Source organism: Aplysia californica, unplaced genomic scaffold (genome assembly GCF_000002075.1).
Source record: "Aplysia californica isolate F4 #8 unplaced genomic scaffold, AplCal3.0 scaffold00333, whole genome shotgun sequence".
Taxonomy (NCBI): domain Eukaryota; kingdom Metazoa; phylum Mollusca; class Gastropoda; order Aplysiida; family Aplysiidae; genus Aplysia; species Aplysia californica.
This window is the reverse complement of record NW_004797603.1, coordinates 773,636-791,855: the sequence shown is the minus strand read 5'-3', so window position 1 is coordinate 791,855 and position 18,220 is coordinate 773,636. Positions and strand designations below refer to the sequence as shown.

Here is an 18,220-nt window from a genome sequence, read left to right as displayed (position 1 = left end):
GAGAGAGAGAGGGGAGGAATAGATCTTGCGAGAACTTCCGGGCAAAACAAAATGGCGACCCCCGTAGTTCGGCTCGATTCGAAAAGTGAAATAGCCATAGTGTCTTAGTAGACCACCAAATTAGCTTACTTTTGTGCTATAACGTCATTTCTTCTTTGCTTTTGTCAATTTGATCATCCACATCGATAGACAGTATTCCGAAATTAGGTAATGTTTCACACCGGGTGAGAATAGCCAACCTAGCAAGTCTCACGGTGAGAGGTCGATTGTATTTTTATTCTCACCTCGGGTGAGGATAGCCACTTCCAGAAAGTAAACTGAGCTTGTGCTACTTTGTATTCCTCTTGCTTTCCTTTGTCTCTTCACCTGGGATGGGTATTATTAGATCTAGTGACATGTTAATATCTGAAAGCATACACACAATAATATGACATGATTAGAAAAATCAGTGCCGTGACCGTGATTCAAACCTGTGAGTGAGGGAAGCAAACATGATTAGTAGTCCAGCAGCATTACCACTATGCCCAACAGCTGGTGTTACCATTGAGTAAAAAAAAGTTCTTATAAACCTACTTAAGAGTTAAGTGGGAGTGTATCTCCTTTCGAAATTCCCGAAACGAAATTATTTTTACCTCGAAGGATTTTGATGAGGTTCCTTCGGAAAATAAGGAATGCTGATGCCATCGGCTTCAGAAAAAAAAGAAAGAAAAAAAATTTTTTTTTAGTCGACTCTACCTCATTTGCATGACTTACGTTTTTTTTAGTTGCCATCGTGGACAAGCGCGGCTTTCTCCGTACTTGTCCTCTTGTATTTCGTTCTTTTCGTACGCCTGTGTCGTGGTAAGGGATGAAGGGAAAAATTATACAAATAACGATTTCATTTCGCACATGTTTTGAGTGGAAGAAGAAAAGGAAAAAAAATAACCTAACCCTAAAACTTGCATTAATCAAGGAGGCAAGCGCCCCCCCCCCCCCCCCCACATAAAAGAGAGGTACTGTGCCTGATCAGGGGGGCAAGCCCCCCTGAACCCCCCACTAGGGGCGGGCACGACACGAGCCGAGTACTCGTTTCTCGTGAGAAACGCCCTTTCCGTAACTTCCTGAGCACTAAACTACTGCTCGGTACCGAGACGTGATACTGCTCATTGGCTTGACATAACGAGTAACAGTAACGAGAGTGAGAGAGTGAGAGGCAAGAAATGACAACACAAACAGTGCCACCCATCACCGTGCCGTCCTGTGTGTGAAACTGAAAGGGAGGGGAGAGGGTGACGAGACGAGACGAGGCGAGTGGGGAGGTGATCAGGGCCTAGGTCTAGGATGTCTGGGGAGGCAGGCAGGTAGGTGCTATGCAGGTCACAAAGTGATGGGCAGTTAAAGAGGTGATGTGGTACTGTTTCATCCTGGCAGTCGCACAGTGGGCAGTCGGGGGGGGTATCCTTGCGGATCCTATTAAGGTAGGAATTTAGTGGTATGTGTTGTGTTCGTAGGCGAAAGATCGTGACTTGTTCTCTTCTACTTAGGGAATGTATTGCATCTTTAGAGTTGGGGGCTGTCATGTGTGCAAATACAGTTCTTCCAGTTTTGCCCATTGCCCATCCATTCAGCCACTGTTCCCTGGTGTTGCATTTGATGATGTTCTTGGCTGTCTGTTGTGATACTGGGTTGTGTGGTTGTGTTTGTGATGCTCCCTTCTTGGCAAGGATGTCTGCTCTGTCGTTTCCTGGGATGTTGCTGTGGCCAGGTATCCACTGTAGCGTCAGGTCGACGGCATAGGTCTGTATGAAGCTGTTGATTGTTTGAGCCACAGAGAGGCAGGCTGGGCTTTCAAAATTCAAGTCTTCCAAAGCTTGGAGAACTGACTTTCCGTCTGTGAAGATAATAGTGTTCTTGATTTTGCTTGGATGTATTATGAAAATGTTGGTCAGGTGGAAGATTGCTGCTTCAATGGCAATGGCCTCAGCCTCGTAATTTGTACAAGAAGTACCACATGCATCAAATAGCTCTTCACATGTTTTGTAAGGATGTTCAATTGTTACCCCAAAGCCTGCGTTTATAGTTCCCTTGAAAGCTGACCCGTCTGGGTAAATATGAATTGAATCACTAGGGTAGGAGTCAATTGTCTTCAGAGCTGTGGTCTTCAGTTCTACTGGGTCACATTCCTTTTTCACTGTCTCTTTTATGAGGGAAGTTTTGATGTTGGCATTCTTGATGTTAGTGTTTGGGGGGAGTTCTGGTCTAAAGGGTTTCAGCATTTCTCTGTTACATGGAAGATGGTGTTTTTCTGCTAGTTCAGTGGCTGTGTCAAGTATTGATCTTCCATGAATCCGTTTCTTCGGTCGTCTCTGTTCAATTATTTTCCTGTTTGGGTGGTTTGCCTAGGTCGTCTCCCTAACTTTCTTCACCGTCTGCGCCTGCGCACCAGGGCAAGCCTAGTTTCTAAGTTTAGATCCCCGCAACGACCGGCGTTCCCGCTAAACGAGTTGCTCGTTCTGTGGGGCGAGAAAAGAAATCTCGGCCACGGCCGGCCTTCTCGCTGAACGAGGGGCTCGAACTGCAGGACGAGAAGAGAAATTGGTCACGGGACGAGAAGCATTGGTCACGAGACGAGAAGCATTGCCCGAGACACGAGACGGGAAGTATTTCTCGTTCACGGGGCCGGTCTCGGCGAGAAATAGGTCAGCTTCTCGGTCTTCTCGCTCGGGAAGGAAAAAGCGCTTCCCGCCCGTCTCTACCCCCCACCCAAACCCCACCGCACCAATTGCCCTATAAGAAAAGAAGTCCTACCCTTGGCAACAAGCGACCGCCTCAATAAACACAAAAAAGAAGAGTCCTAACCCGCGAACCCTGACCCTACCCCTACCTCCACCTTTACCCCAACCATAACCCTAAAAACCTAACCCTCAACAAACACAATACAGAAGAGACCTACCCCTAACCCTCAATAAACACAAGCCTACATACACCCCTACCTACCCCAACACTAATCCCAACCCATAGTTCCTTCCCCTACCCCAACCCTATCTCTTACTCTAATAATCCTCAACAAACAAAATAAAGGAGAGACCTACCCCTTCCCCTACCCCAAACCCTAACCCCACCCCTACCATCCTAACCCTGACTTTACTGCAAACCCTACCCCTACCCCTACCCCAAATCCCAACCCCTTCACAAACTCAATAAAGAAGAGCCTAACCTTAACCCTAAGCCTACTCCATCCCACCCCCACCTCTAACCCTCAGCAAACACAACAAAAAAGAGACCTACTAATACCCCTACCCCTAACCCTACCTCCACCCCGACCCCAACACTAACCCCAACGACCTACCCCGAGCCCTAAAAAAGCACAATAAAGAAAAGACCTAACCCTACCCCCTACCCCCATCCCAACCCAACCCATAACCATCATCAAACACAAGGAAAGACCTATACCCCTAACCCTACCCCTGCCCATACCTCTATCCCAACCCCTATCCATACCCCTATCCTAACCCCTACCCCAGACCCTACCCATACCTCTACCCCTATCCCTAAACCTAACCCTAACAACTCTCTATTTTTCTCTTTTTCATATTGGTCGCTCGTTGCGGAATTCCTCATCCCTAATAATAATACAATGTATTTTGCTAGAATTAATCGCTGTGAAAATTTGGTTAGAAACCAAAGAAAACCTGGCAACTCAGCGCTCCCAAACAACGGAAGTAGATAAAGTCTGCGGGGTCAACAATGGCTGCGCCTTGATTCAAGTCTACTAATCCCCGACTCAGACCTTCAAAACTTTAAACTGGGCCTAAAAATGCGCAGACTATCGTAATTTTGTCCTGAACAGATGGTATACTAGTGGGTTTCGGTCTCCCATCATGAATTGGAAGCCATTGGGTATAATCTAGATTTAATAGTGGTCGCTCGTTACGAAAGTCCTCCCGAAAATTTCAAACCTGACTGGAAAATATCAAATTATTGGTTAACTCACTCGGGACCAGTCTTATTTTCGGACACAAACCATTGGGACCAGGGTTTTTGGAGGGTTTTCAAAAGATTATTTAGCAGTGTCAATCGGGCTTTCCCACACGGCAAAAACTTGGTCCCCGTTTGCGGGTGAATTTTTGGACCGGGCCGTAGCGTAGGTGACTAACTTTTTCAACCTCGGTCTGCTCTATTTCTGAACCAATGTGAATGAAACTCGGCAACCAATCATAAAATATAGCAAACTAATGATATGTGGACGTTGAAGTTCATACACATAAATTAACCTATACTTTTGGTGTCGGGAACTCTTTCGTATCGGGTGTACCGAAAACTATAAGGAGTTTGAATTTCTACACCGAGATGGTAATAGATCTATCTATCCTCTATAGTGTGCTCAAATTTGAACGTTCTGTGTCAAGTAGTTGTTTAGACCTGATCATAAATGCATGACTACCCGCCTATCCAAAGCGGCTTCGCACGGAGACCGACCATTTTCCCCTCACTCTCATGGCAAACGTATGTGATGCCGTATCTTGTGACTAAGGTTCACTGACCTGCCACGGTGGCGAACCCGACAAGGCGCTTGTATAACGTCCTTTTCTTTTTTTTCCAAAAGTGACAGCACAGGATAAATATTGATTTATTTTCATGGTGGTACATTTTTTAAAAACAAAAAACAAGGGCACAGCAAAAATTGTCGTTGTTACCCCTTTGATTATAAGGGCATTACCACAAATTGCAAAGGCACCAAGACAAATTGCCGCAGTGCCACGGTCTATTTCAAGCCCTGCAATAAACATGGATAATATATGGGATTGGATGGTTTTTCGCTTTTTTATTTTCATCACTCGTGATTGGTCTGCAGGCGACGGGAAGCCATCACGAGATAACTCGTGATTGGTCCCCTGTGAGTTAATTCTTTATGACCACAAGGGTTTTCTGTTTGAACACAAAGTTTTTCTGGGCACTAAAATTTAGCGCTTCTTTTTCGGTAGTTCTCACCCCGCAATTTGTTATTCGCGAGTTTTGTGCCCCCCTGACCTAATGGAAATAGGGGGGGGGGGCTGATTTTACCATAATTTGATGTTTTACAGTTGTTAGGTTTGATATCTTAGCTTGCCGCGCATCAAACGTATAGATCTAGATGTCGATATATAGGCTCAAAGAAGGGGGGGTGGGAACCACCGAAAAAGCACCAATTTAGCAGCAGGGTGTGATGGGAAAAATAGCATAACTCCTCTATTATAAGAGCTAGAACAAAGTTTGTGATATGTATTTGTTCAGAAATGAATGTTGCATTATATTTATGAGCGACCATTTCTCCGAATGTTCGGGAAAATAAAGTTGAACTCTATTTCTCCGAACGGTGTCAGATCTCGAGATTTTGTTATTTGCGAGATTTAGGCGTCATCTTTTCATTCTGCCTTTCTGTGAGGACTGGGAAGAAGCATTTTTTGCATCAAATTCAATTTCTAGAGCTAGAGATTTTTAAATGTTTGAATATTTAGATACTGCAGTTGTGGTTGGGGCGACGTTCCCGGACTATACTTCATTAAAAAATACCTTCAAAAGGTACTGCGAGAAAACAAGACTGCTCGACCTTGGAAAAGGTACTGCGAGAAAACAAGACTGCTCGACCTTGGCAGTAACCTATTATTTTGCATTTAGTCACCCAGCAAAAACTAAAAACCTTCATGTAAAAAAAAATTAAATAGACAAAAAGGTTACACTTCAAAACAAAAACAAACAAAAATTTACATAACATTTTATACATTATACACTCAACTGGGCATAACAAGTCTTCTTTGGGAAATATCCAAATTTTTAGAAGAAAAGTTGTCAATAATTACTCCAAGAATAAGAACACCATAAATAAAACACAATATAAGTTACATGGGGTATTATACAGAAAAATCCATAGAGCATCCAGTATCCTTAGAATCTGACGAAAACCTAGGGTTTTCACATATTGAAGGGCCTGCAGTTGCGGCGGTTGGAGGGGGCAGTAAAGGTTTCTCATCATCACTCCCTGACTCGGAGCTTAAGTTATCCTCACTATTATCTGATTCAGAATTAGAATGTTCTAAATTCTGAGTAAATAAGTCCGTAGCCTACTGTGCAGTAAATCTACATGGCCTACCCGAAGACTCCATCGTGAACGATATACACAATGAAATCAGCTAATCGGTGAAAATGAAAACAGCACACCAAAAAATGACAAAAATTGCGGTCGTGATTCACTAGTGCTGGGCAGGAATCGATTGGATGCATCGATACCCTGTTATCTTCTTGGTATCGGAATCGAATCGATACAGTCGAAAAAGATTGACACATGGGGACTAATATTATACCCCGGCAATTAACTGATCCTAGGGATGATACTCTTGTTATTTTTAAGTCCAAACGAAACATCCTTTTTGAAAAAGAAACGCACTCTTCACCTATAAATCAACATGGCATCAAGAAAGACTAGTATTGTGTAGGTACTTTTTGAAAAGGATATTCCTTCTTAGGTTAAGTGTTTATTATGAAGAAGAAAAAAATTGCATTCTCTGGGAACACCGCTAAAATGCAAAAACATCTGGATAGGGCTCACCCATTTGCGAGCAAAGAGGCTAAAGAAAAGGACTGGGGTCTCAAAATCAAATCACACGTACGTTATTATTTGATAGTTATGCCTATGTTTCTGATTAATGTGATATCAGGTATAAAATTAAATAATCATAAGTTGTATGTATCACGTTAAGTTCGGATTTGTTCTTTTTTAACTTTAAGATTTTTGTGCGTTAGGCCTCTAACCTAGATCTATCTCTAAAATCATGAGTTTAAATCACATTTTGTTTCAGTCCTTAACAGGAGATTTACGAGTTCAGACAGAAAATTGAAACTGGTAATTTTTACAACACCTTAAAAGTACAGTTCAACTTGCTGTAATGTCCTCTTGCCTCCTGTCCATAAGATTCCACCTGTACAAATGGCCACTTGCCCCCGCCCTGCCTTCTTCTTTTTAAAATATTTTATAATAACAATGTCCAACCAAGATATTCACCTGTCTAAGACAACCACTTTTCACCTCGATAAAGGTTGGCCCTCTCAGTTGATTGTGACTGTAATTGCTCTTTGCTCAATCTGTAACTGTAAACAATTTGAAAAAGCCCATGCACACTACATGTTCCAAAGCACCACCCATTAGCCACCATCTTTCACTCTTTCACTTTCAGATCATTCTACCTCGATGGATGTCATTGAAGGTGGTCAATGTAGCGGCCAAAAGAGAAAGTTGAATGAGCAGGATGAAGAGAATGATGAGGGAGTGAAAAGACAGAGAGAAGATGTTCAGTTGTCATCTGACCAGCCAGTTATTGTTAATGAAAAGGAAGACACAGGAGGAATAGAGACAACAGCAGTTGCTGAAGATAAAGAGGAAGATTGCTGTGATAAATTGCCTTCAGATGATGTCTGTAGAGAAAATGACTCAGCTGATGCTGAGAGCAAGAAGCTCTTGGATCCCCTCAGCTATACACAAGGAGAAGAATTTACCTCTGAAATCTACAAGATCCAAATCCACAACCTTCCAAAGTTTGGATTCAGTGTAAGTGCAAAGTTTGACCTGTTTGAGGTACGTGGTTCATAACCCATTGAACCGTCTGTACCGAAATATCATTTATGAACATAACAACATTGCTTTGTGTGTGCCAAATCTTGGCTTGATTGCGTTTGTCATGATGATTAGCTGAGTTTTTCAATTGCTGTATTGCTTTTTCTTTTTTAACTTTTCATCATTGGTTTCCTTTTCGAATTTTCAGCAACTGAAAAAGAGGCTAAAGTCTACTCTTGGGCTAAACCCTCACAAGATCAAGAGCCCAAACAAGCAGTTTGTCACATACGTGTGTTTCAGGTAAGATCTTTGTGATTTTGTTGATTGTCAAACTTAGTCAAGCGTAGACTGTCGTAATGATAGATTTCTAAATGTTTAAAATGAGACGTTGATAATATAGTTAAATATTTCCTTATCAATTTTTTTTTCTGTCTTGAGTTTGGTATATTGAGAGAAAAACTAACATCTTTCTTGAATGTAAATCATTCTACTGTTATCTTTACATGCATTAATTCAATTTATCTCATATTGCTTTAATTTTTTCTTTTTCAGAAATGAATCTGACAGGAGTGAAGCTTTAGCAAAAATAAATGGCCATGTGTGGAAAGGCAAAACTTTGGAGGCTAAGGTTAGTGCCTTTTAAGTTTTCATAATTAAAAAAAACAACATTCCCTTCCTCAAAATAATTGCAGGGAAGATTCGATTGAGCAGATCAAGGATGGTGTTCCAAATAAATTAAGAGCGTGGACATTTTAGACGTGAACTTTACAGTAATTTATGAGTCATCATAAGTTATATTGGTTGTAATATATTTTCAACTTTCTGAAGAATTCCATTGAAGTTAAGTGTGCAACTTCTCTTTGGGGGTCTTTTCATTTGCACCCCCTCCCCCCCTTTTAAAATGATAGAGCTTGTGTATTATATTTGTTATAGTTTAACTTGTTAATAATCATTTGTTTCAAAAGCTACTGTGCATAAATATTGATAGGACGATTACAGTGCCACTTTCTCTTATCATTTCTCTTGTCAGATTGCTGCTCCAGTTGCGGACCCATATCTACAAAAGCATCATGGAGACAAAGGTTAGTAGTCTTGCAATATTTTGCCAGTTCGACATAGATGATAGCTATACATATGTGAATTTCCTCAGTTTTAATTCCATCAGGACTGTACTTTGCACTTCTAATGTTTTATTTGTATGAATTTTCTGACTCTCCTTGCCTTTAAATTACAATTAGCAGGGGAAGAAGAGTAGCATTATACTATAATATGCAGGTCTACTTCATAATCCTTCGTTTCAGTCTGATATGAATATCATGCTTAATTAAAGCAACTGTCGTGACAAAGTGCTGTTTCAACCTTTGAAAGTAAATAGGATTCATGACTTATTGTTGTATTTGAAGGGAGACCTCAAGGTGGAGATTGCAAGTCAAGCAGTGACCAGACAACCCCAGTGGAAAAACTGACCTTAACCCCCGAAGAGGCAGAGGAAAGGTAAAGAAAGTTTCTTCTTCTCTGTGGTCCCCTGCGAGATCTCAGGGGTGGTGGACCCCTGGTTCTTTATCTGCAATGCAAAGAAAGTTTGAAATGTGGATGAAGTGAGTTTGATTTTCATAAGATGGATAAAGTTGGCCTACTTTGTTTTCATTTTTAAAAGAAAGCATAAAGTATATTTGTCTTTAATTTGGTTGTTGGACTGAGGGGTTTATTTGGGTCAAGGGACATAGTTCCAATCGAAGATTTTCCTTCCTCTAGTCTTCAGATAAGTGTTACCTAGCAGCCAAACTTTTCTAATGGTGCTCATCTCTCTGTGCATTTTTTAAAAGTTAGAAAACTAATTTTTCATCAGAACAGAAAATAAGAAATGCGAGTCCTGAATTGTCTTATGTAACTTTTTTTCTTCTCCAGACTGAAAGCCAGTGTGACCCCTCTCTGGAACACAGAATATCCTGAACAGCTGAGGGTGAGTATTATGTCCTAGGCATGTAAATCTCTTCTGTTGTAGTCACTTCTTTTCTTAACCCTTATAGCCTCTGTGGTGTATATTTCCCTCGTGAGATCTCATTCCCCCACAGCCCAGTCATGTAAATTTCCTTCAAAGGGTGCAACCCACATCAAATCCAGTCACATATTTTTACCGTAACGTAACCAGTTGCCTTTGAAAAATATTCTATTCTATCGATGTTCTAAAACCTCAAACAAAAACAGTACAGAAAAATCTGAAGATGTCTGCAAAAAAACATATGGACATAACCAGTATTGGCTGTGCCTGAGGAGTCAAGGACCTCAGTTTTGTCTGGGCCAGACGGAAATGGGGGGCTGACCATAGCCAGTTGCTGTGAGGGTTAATATAATAAAAGATTTCTTGCAGTGAAAGGTCAGACTATTCTGTATTGGACAGTTTATGATGCAAGGTTAAACTGAAAAGGGGGGCTCTCGTGGCCTAGAGGTTAAGGTGTTTGCCTCTCATTAAAAGGTCCTGAGTTCATATCTGGGTCGTGACAGAAAAATTTTCTTCTTTAAAATTGTCTCCTTTCAGCTCTTTTCCTGTTGTCTAGCAATGTTATATCGTCTGCTTTCGTCTCCACTTTCTGCCCCCACCCCCTCACCTCCTTTGCCCCCTCTTCTGGGCTCCTGACTCTTTCTACAGCCTTTCTACTGCTACTCCTTGGCTCCTTCTTACTGCTGTCTTTCAGCCTCACCCCTTATCTTCTGGTAGGAAAGATCTACACTTACTTTTCTCAGACAAGGGCGAAAAATCTCAGAGGTCCCGTGTGCAAGTTGTGTTCGTTAAAGATCCCTTGGAGGTCTAAAATCGATAAGCGTTGGCTTCGGCCGCCTCCCGGGCAAAATTCAAAATTTCGTACTAACTGAAAATGTTGGGTGTGTCCCGCGTGCTCATATGACCTTATGCAGTTGCAAGCCATGTAAAACACTTACCAAAAACGAAGTGTATACAGACCCGGTAACCGGGAACAAAGTCACGAAGTATACAGACCCGGTAGGGGAATTCTTTTGTGATTTTGGAAAGTTTCAGCGCCAGACCCGGTAGTGTGTGTGTGTGTGAGAGAGAGAGAGAGAGTGTGTGTGTGTGTGTGTGTGTGTGTGTGTGTGTGTGTGTGTGTGTGTGTGAAAGAGAGAGAGAGAAAGAAAGAGAGAGAGAGAGAGAGAGAGCAGGGGGAAGTGGTAGCAAAATGTACATGCCCCAGTTGGCAGGAGGGAACGAGAGAAAGATAGAGTGGAAAATAGGTGGGGAGAAAGAAAGACAGAGACAAACAAAGAAAAAGAGAATGCGAGCGATACTCAGAGACAGATGAGAGAGAGAGAGAGAGAAATAGATCTAGAGAGAGTGACAGCTCGATTGTAATTATGACATTGTTCTTTTCTTCAAATTGTGATTCCTGCAACTCCAAAACGGAGGAAAAACGATCGTTCAATGAAAAGACATTCGCAGTCTTCATTTAGATCTAGATCTTGGCTAGCCTCGAAACTAGATCACAGATTTATGTCTGTCTAGATCTAGAAGAACATATAGGTCTTCCTTGAGCCAAGAAGAACTTTCCGAAATCACAGAAGAGTTCCCATTCCGGGTCTGTATACTTTGTGACTTTCTGTATACACTCTCTACCAAAAAACCCCCCCAAAAAACCTGAAAAGTTGAAGGCTTTAAGGAGAAAAATGTGTGAGGCCAAGTCAGCAGGGGCTATTTACCCTGCAAGTGATTTCCTTGATTCTGAGTTTGCTCGTTTACATGTTCGATGAATGTCAGTTTTTTGTTGATGTGAATGAGTGAATCTTAAAAAGTGGAATCCTCCTTTCATTGAGTCCGAGTTATTGTTGTATTTTAGTTGCATTGTTTTATCCCAGTTTTTTTTTCTGGTGACATGAAACCGTTGTCATGTTTACTATCGGTAAACTATAAATGAGTAAATCAATGGATAATGTTATAGAAGTATCTTTTTAGTTTAAATTGACAGGTTTATTGTGATGATAGTTGTATTAAAAGTTTTACAGATGTGGTTGATAGATTGTGTTTTCAGTTTTACAGATGTTTTTTTGAAGATTGTTGTATCAAAGATATAAATTGTGTTAGTAATTTTACAGGTGTGATTGAGAAGATAGTTGCATTGGTAATTTTTCAGATGTGGTTTGAAGATAATTGTGAAAAAGCATTCAAAAGTGACTAATATGCACCAATGTTTTACCAGAAAAGGTCCTTAACGGGGGAAAGCATTACTGTTCTTTGTAGTTTATGTTGGAGCTGTTGGTTGGTGTGCTGGAAATTCCTCTGTTGTGTAAAGTATGAGAGTTCAGGATTTGATAGTGCTTCAATATCTTGTACCACCCTTCTCATTTCAGATGAAAACTGAGAAGATAAGAGAAGTTTTGAAGAAAGTCACGCGACATCATTTTGTGCGGCACATGTTTAAATCTGAGTGAGTGTTTATGATCGCATAATTCTGGTTATTTTGTTTCACTTTTGACATAAAAATTTTTTGTTGTACCTTTACTAAATGCATGTTGGTAAATTGCTGCGTGGAATCTTTTGTGGTAATATATCCTAGCTATGATGATACCATGTACAAAGGTTCTGTAGTCCACAGAGTGGAATTTCAAACTGTGTCTTGGACATCCAAACCAATACTTTGCAGTCAGTTGAGTTCTGAAATTAAAGAGAATATGGGGGTCAGGCTTGGAGAACATAGAAAATTTATTAACATTCCTCAAGTATGACTATGTGACCAAAATTAGGTTGCGTTGGAATTGAAGAAAATCGTACATTGACTAACTGATGACCTTGGAAAAAGGCTTTTACTTGTAACTTTTTATTCCATAGGGGTGAGAGAAAAACTACAGTCGAACATGCCCTGACGGCCACCTCTATAAGACGGCCACCTGTACAAACGGCCACTTTCCATTTCCCCCCTTGCGTTTTTTCTATATAATTTAACTGTGTAAGACGGGCACCTGTCCAACGCGGCCGCGGCCACCATATTTTAACACACAACCCCTACTGCACTGAGCAAAAACACCTGTCTTAGACGGCCACCTTAGAGACATAATTACGTTTTGTCATAAATTGTGCATTGGCCCTTGGCGTTGTGGGCGAGCCGTCATAATCCAATCACTTCTCGTTGTTGTTAGGTAGTCCCTCCAAACGATCATGTTGCATAGGCCCCTCCCACTGTTGACCAATTGGTACCGATTTTCAGCTGCTGGTGAGGTAAGCGTGTGATCCCTCATAACCTGTAAGCCCCACCCAAACCTCATACACAAATCGTAAGTGAGATGAGTGGTCACTGTTTACCCAGTCTGTAACAAAGTAACAAAGGACGTTAACACGAACTTGCGACAGAAGCGTCGCTCATTCTCCGAGTGGTGGCGACCCATGTGTTTGTTTTAACTTGGCACTCGGTCTTCCTCGTCTGATACATTTCGTTTTATTGTCACCCTTGCGCAAAATCAGCAACAAAGTAAAAATAACAAACAAAATACAAACCAGCAACAACAAAAACAACAACAATGCAGCTACTTTCGATTGGGACTTCGATGGGAATGGTTTGTTTTCATCTTGATCAGTCCTGCCTAAGACGGCCACCTGTCTTATACGGCCACTTTTCTCCTTGACAATGGGTGGCCGTCTTACACAGGTTTGACTGTATGTGTCCAACCTTTTAATAATAGTCTTCAATAATCATCTTTGTGTAAAAAGAGTATTTTTTTCTTCAAATTTTGTGGTCATAGTATCAAAAGTGTCAAACACTTTTCTTTTTTAAGTTGTTCGTAACCCCCGGGGCAGTGCTACTGACTGAAGTGTCTTTAGGTCATTCCCAAAGGGGGGACATTAACATGTTCTTATGCACAGTAGAACTGTAAATGGGCTGATTCATCAATGTCATGCTCATACCTGTGCCTGAGCTGCAACCGGGAACTGCTGCTTTTTCTTTCCTAATCCTTACTATCGTCATTTTCCTCTACTTCTTTTTTATGTTTGTCACATTCTTGTGACCCGTTTATTTCCGGGATGCCTTGATAGTCTAAGCAGACTTTGTGCTGTTGGAGCTAGAGAGGTGGGCAGAGTACACCTGATTCCCTGTAAGGACTTCTCTGTTGACATCCACCCCTTGGTGCTCATATGACCGTGTGCATTTGCGAGCGCCATAAAACCTCTACTAAAACAAACTAAGTAATTTGTGTGAGGGATCCCCCATGATAAAATAGGCTCTACTTACCTGCAGTCCTGTGATTGTATCTTTGCATTTTGTTAGTGTGGTATAGTTATTATTATTTATGTGTTCTTATATGTGAAGTATTATTGTGGAATCAGGCACTCGTAAAAAAAAAGGCATTTTTCTTTCCGTTTGGCAATTTTATCGAATTTTTATTTTTTTGTTCAAAGCCTTTTATGTCTATTCAAAAATACATTGCTGTGTGTATTTTACTGAAAAACAATGGTTAAAGCACAAAAAAATGTCAATTTACAGCTAACAAGGACTCTCACGCTTTGGAAATCACCAAACTTTGGCGGCCATTTTCTCGCCAATTTTACCCCTGAAACCAGGTGACCCCCACTTCCTTCGATCTGAAATATCTCGGGTTCTATTAAAGCTAAATCTGTAATTTTTTCATCGAATGCAAGACAAATGAACAAGCTTTAAGGCGATACCAATAACTTTATACAAAAAATTGACGAGCGCCTGATTTCACTGCGCCATGACACCTATATATATGATTCATACATTTGGGAATCTTGTGGTTATTGTGAGATTTTGGGTTCAGGTGTTAGAGCCTCAGGTTGGTCTGATGTTGTGTCCTTTGGAAAGGCACTTTACATGAATTTTCCCATTTGGTGTGGTCCTATTGGAGACGGTCGTTAAATTCGGAGGTCCTACTTCTTAAATAATCTTACACACAGTGTCACTTTTCGTCCAATTCTGTTACTTATAGTTAGCGTGACTCAGCAGCCCGCAGGAGCTCCCCGGCTCAGGGTCACAGGATAATGAGCCCTGAAGCGACTTTGCCGGTGTCAGTTAACTCTTTTCCAACCAGGCCGAAATCCACCACTGGCCCAGGGCTTTTCCCTGACCTATTTTTACGCCCCTACACCTCTATAGAAAAATGTGAAAACATCCAACTAAACACACACAAACCATAATTTATTGCCCATCAAACTGAAGGTTAAAAAATAATCTATCAGACGGTGGTACATTATTAAAGATTTATTCCAATTATATTAGTTTGGGGTTTCTAAAAGCGACTAAGCAAAATCGAAGATGTCAAATGGAATCAACAAATTTCAAGCTTTGAAAATTCACCACTAAAAAAGTACAACAACAGCATCATTCAAACTTCCCAGGTAGGTTGCCTCAAGTGATGCAAAGAAATGCTGGCTGAAAGTTATGTGTGTGTAGCTATTATAGAAGTGAAAATATGAGACATATACTGGACTCCGGGGAACACTTTTCTTTTCATTTTTACACTTCGAAGGGGACAGGAAAAATCGCTGAAATTACTCCAAATTGTCTGTTTGTGCTATATTTTCTTTCATATCCGCTAACAGAAAGTCTATTCTATTATTTCGAAAACATGGATCAGCCGAGAATTTCGTGTCTTTTCATTACTGGATTGGAAAAGTCTGGTGCTGATTCAGTGTCTCTGGAAAGCTAGAAATTATTCTTATAACCCAATTACGAGAAGTCATCCCTGTTATTTCGTCAACTTACAAAACCTAGACTGCATTTTTACGAAAAGTAAGGAATTTCTGGAGTGTAACACTAACAGAATACTGTTCGTGTATTGCATTCTAGATGTATTCTGGCTCTAAAATCGATTTATATGACTTCATAGAGAGACTGCAGGGTAATTTTTATAAACTTTCGAGAAAATATGAGAATATTCACGATTATATATATGTCCCTGTCGGTCAATATCAGTCATATGAAGGGAAATTTCAAAACTGAGTTAACATTATTATTTTCAAAAACTATCACCGTTTCTCTACAATTAAAAACAAGAATGAAGTAAATATGACCATATTTGACGCAAATACAGACTTTTTAATTGTGCAAGGTGAGGAAACACGAAAAGGAGAAAATGGCATCCGAAGTTGAGCAACATGTTTCCATAGCAATGGGGATCTTAGAATTGAGATAAAGACTTGAAATTTAGCTGTTATCTTGGCTATATCACTACAAGGTAACATACTGAAGTAGAAAACTATTCATTCTTAGAAAAATAACAGAATTTTCACAAGAATACACTTCTCGTCAAATGCAACAAAATATTAGCATTATACTAGGTACCAGATACTCAATTTTCAAAGTAGCTGTAAGTCAAATTCATCTGTTTCATATGAAAGGCGTATGTCTCCTGAGAATTTTGGTACCATACGTTTCCCTCTCAGTCAATGTTTTAGAGAATGGCAGCTGTTTCAATTTAACATAATGATAAAATATTGCTGAAGTCGGTAACTGGCTACAACCCCATGTTTGACATAATAAAAGAGTACCAAGTGCTCCAAACATCTCTACATTAACAGAGTACAATCATTATAACAAAGAAATGAAGCCTAATTTTTTTCCATGACTGTGAGATCATTGCAAGTCAGTATTGTATTGCCTCAAACACGATGATCTTTCATTATTTCAATAAAAACACCAAGAGTTGTCTCGGCCGACACTACACTAGCCCTCGCGGCGAGCGAGTCGACTCAATACTGTTGTGTACTGAATGCTCCCGCTAGTTTCGCGGAAGGATTCATGCAAAATAATTCCTAACCGGTGACTTTATTCTAATAGAAAAAGAACCGTTCTTTCTATAGGTACCCTTTTTTTGCTGGTATTTTACACATTTCGTGTTTAAAGTGATCTTTGAAAACTTAGACTTTTTTTTTCAAAGTTTTCTATCCAAACACCAAAAATAATAACCACGGGAAACACCGCTAAAAGCTATATAGTTCTCCGTCAATGAAAAGACGGTATTTAATCATCAGTCTTTCTGCAAAGCATTCGAATGCATGGATGTCAATTTTGAACCAGCCCACCTCGCATTCTGACCGCAAGGGGCTTCCCTTTCCACAGTGCTTCTCTACCTCATACTCGGATTATAATATACAAACAACTTACACTATTGTAAAGAAGGATATCTGAACTTTTTCAAAGTGTTCAGCATTTGGTGTTTTATAGCAAAAGAGCAAAGAAACAGATCTGAATTACCCCCATTTTACCGAAACCACACGCTCGGAAGGCCGCGAGTCGGCTTACGTGTCGTGTTTGCGGTACCTAATTATACATTTGCAATAGCACCATAAACACACGAGAGCAAAGACACACACACACACACACTCACACAAACAAACACATACATACAAACACATCAACACGCATACACACACATGCGCATAGACCGCCTCGCTGGCCTCTTGGTAAGGAGTCCACTTTGAGAGGTCTGGAGGAAGGGCAATTAATCTTTTAAAAGCACTAATACAATAAAAACGAATTTTTTAAGTCAACCCAACTGTAAAACTGAAAGATCAACGTATAACAGCTAACAGGGCACGCCCACACAGTCAACTGTTTTACGTAAACAAACTTGAAGTGAGCTAGAAGTTACCGTTTTTACTCCGTTTTACCAATCAGAGTTGTCTACATTTCAGACCATTCATGCTCGAAAAGGGTCAAAATCTAAAAATAGTTGCAAATGAAGAATGTTGAAGCCAAGATACTCAAATTTGGAATATCTTTGGTTGAAGCAAAAGTGGCCATGAGTTAATGGTTCTAAAAATAATCTTGCAGCTACACACTATTTATCTCGTCACCCAAGCTCACAACAGACCACTCACACCTCTAAAATAAAATATTGATAGTTTATAGTTGATTAAAGTTGTTTATTTTATCTTATATGAAGCAGAAGACATCAAACTTTCAATATATCCGAAAATCAAAAATTTAATGGAAAGTCACTTTTTTTGCCTTTCGAGCCTCACAGCTGATAATAAGAACAGTGATATTGACTACGACTGATATTGACCGAGGCAGACAAATATTAGACACATTATGTTGTATTTGGAGAAATTACTTCATAGCGAATTGTGTGCCAGATGGATAAAGTTGCAAAATTACAGCTTTCTATTATATGTGCAGATACCATCATTTTGGAGTATCTGCACCAATGTTATGTCGTTCATATTCCAAAAGTTCGACAGTTTTTGTCGTGCTGGTTCTTTTTTTTTTTTTCCCCATTCAGACGTGTCCCAAATTTTTTACAATTTAGCATTGCCGACTTCAGCACGTTTAACGAAATAACCAGACAAGTTACAATGTCCTTTTCTTTTTAGTCTCAGAGCAGAAATGCGTGCTTTGGGTGCATTAAATGATAATTACTATAAGTACAAGAATACACCTAAAACGGTACGTTGAAAAGTACCAAAGGTCAAATCAGCCCAGACAGAGCGGCGACACCCCGACGTGATAAGGCTCAACGAAGAACCCCCCGCTGCAAGTAAATTCCACTGCCGGTGCATCGTGTACAGTACCGGTATTGCAAGGAGTGTTAAACCTGTGTATTTTTGTACATTTGGCTTTTTCAAATCTTTCCCATGTGAAAGGCATCTTTATTTATCGACATGTCGTCTTTTTCTCATTTTGTTTCCTA

The 18,220-nt window shown here is 40.3% G+C and overlaps 1 protein-coding gene across 2 annotated transcripts in view; it reads left to right on the top strand.

The window, feature by feature from the left end:
• Positions 1-18,220, top strand: part of LOC101845114 (tRNA (uracil-5-)-methyltransferase homolog A) — a 47,308-nt gene that overhangs the window by 10,641 nt on the left and 18,447 nt on the right. The window contains exons 2-8 of one of the 2 annotated variants that reach the window (XM_035970892.1): positions 7,189-7,561; positions 7,776-7,867; positions 8,120-8,195; positions 8,598-8,649; positions 8,971-9,061; positions 9,476-9,530; positions 11,927-12,003. In XM_035970892.1, coding sequence (XP_035826785.1) covers positions 7,205-7,561; positions 7,776-7,867; positions 8,120-8,195; positions 8,598-8,649; positions 8,971-9,061; positions 9,476-9,530; positions 11,927-12,003 — 800 coding nt within the window. In that variant the 5' untranslated portion in view covers positions 7,189-7,204. The remainder of the gene's footprint in view (positions 1-7,188; positions 7,562-7,775; positions 7,868-8,119; positions 8,196-8,597; positions 8,650-8,970; positions 9,062-9,475; positions 9,531-11,926; positions 12,004-18,220) is intronic. The other variant, XM_013085000.2, reaches the window with a different exon arrangement.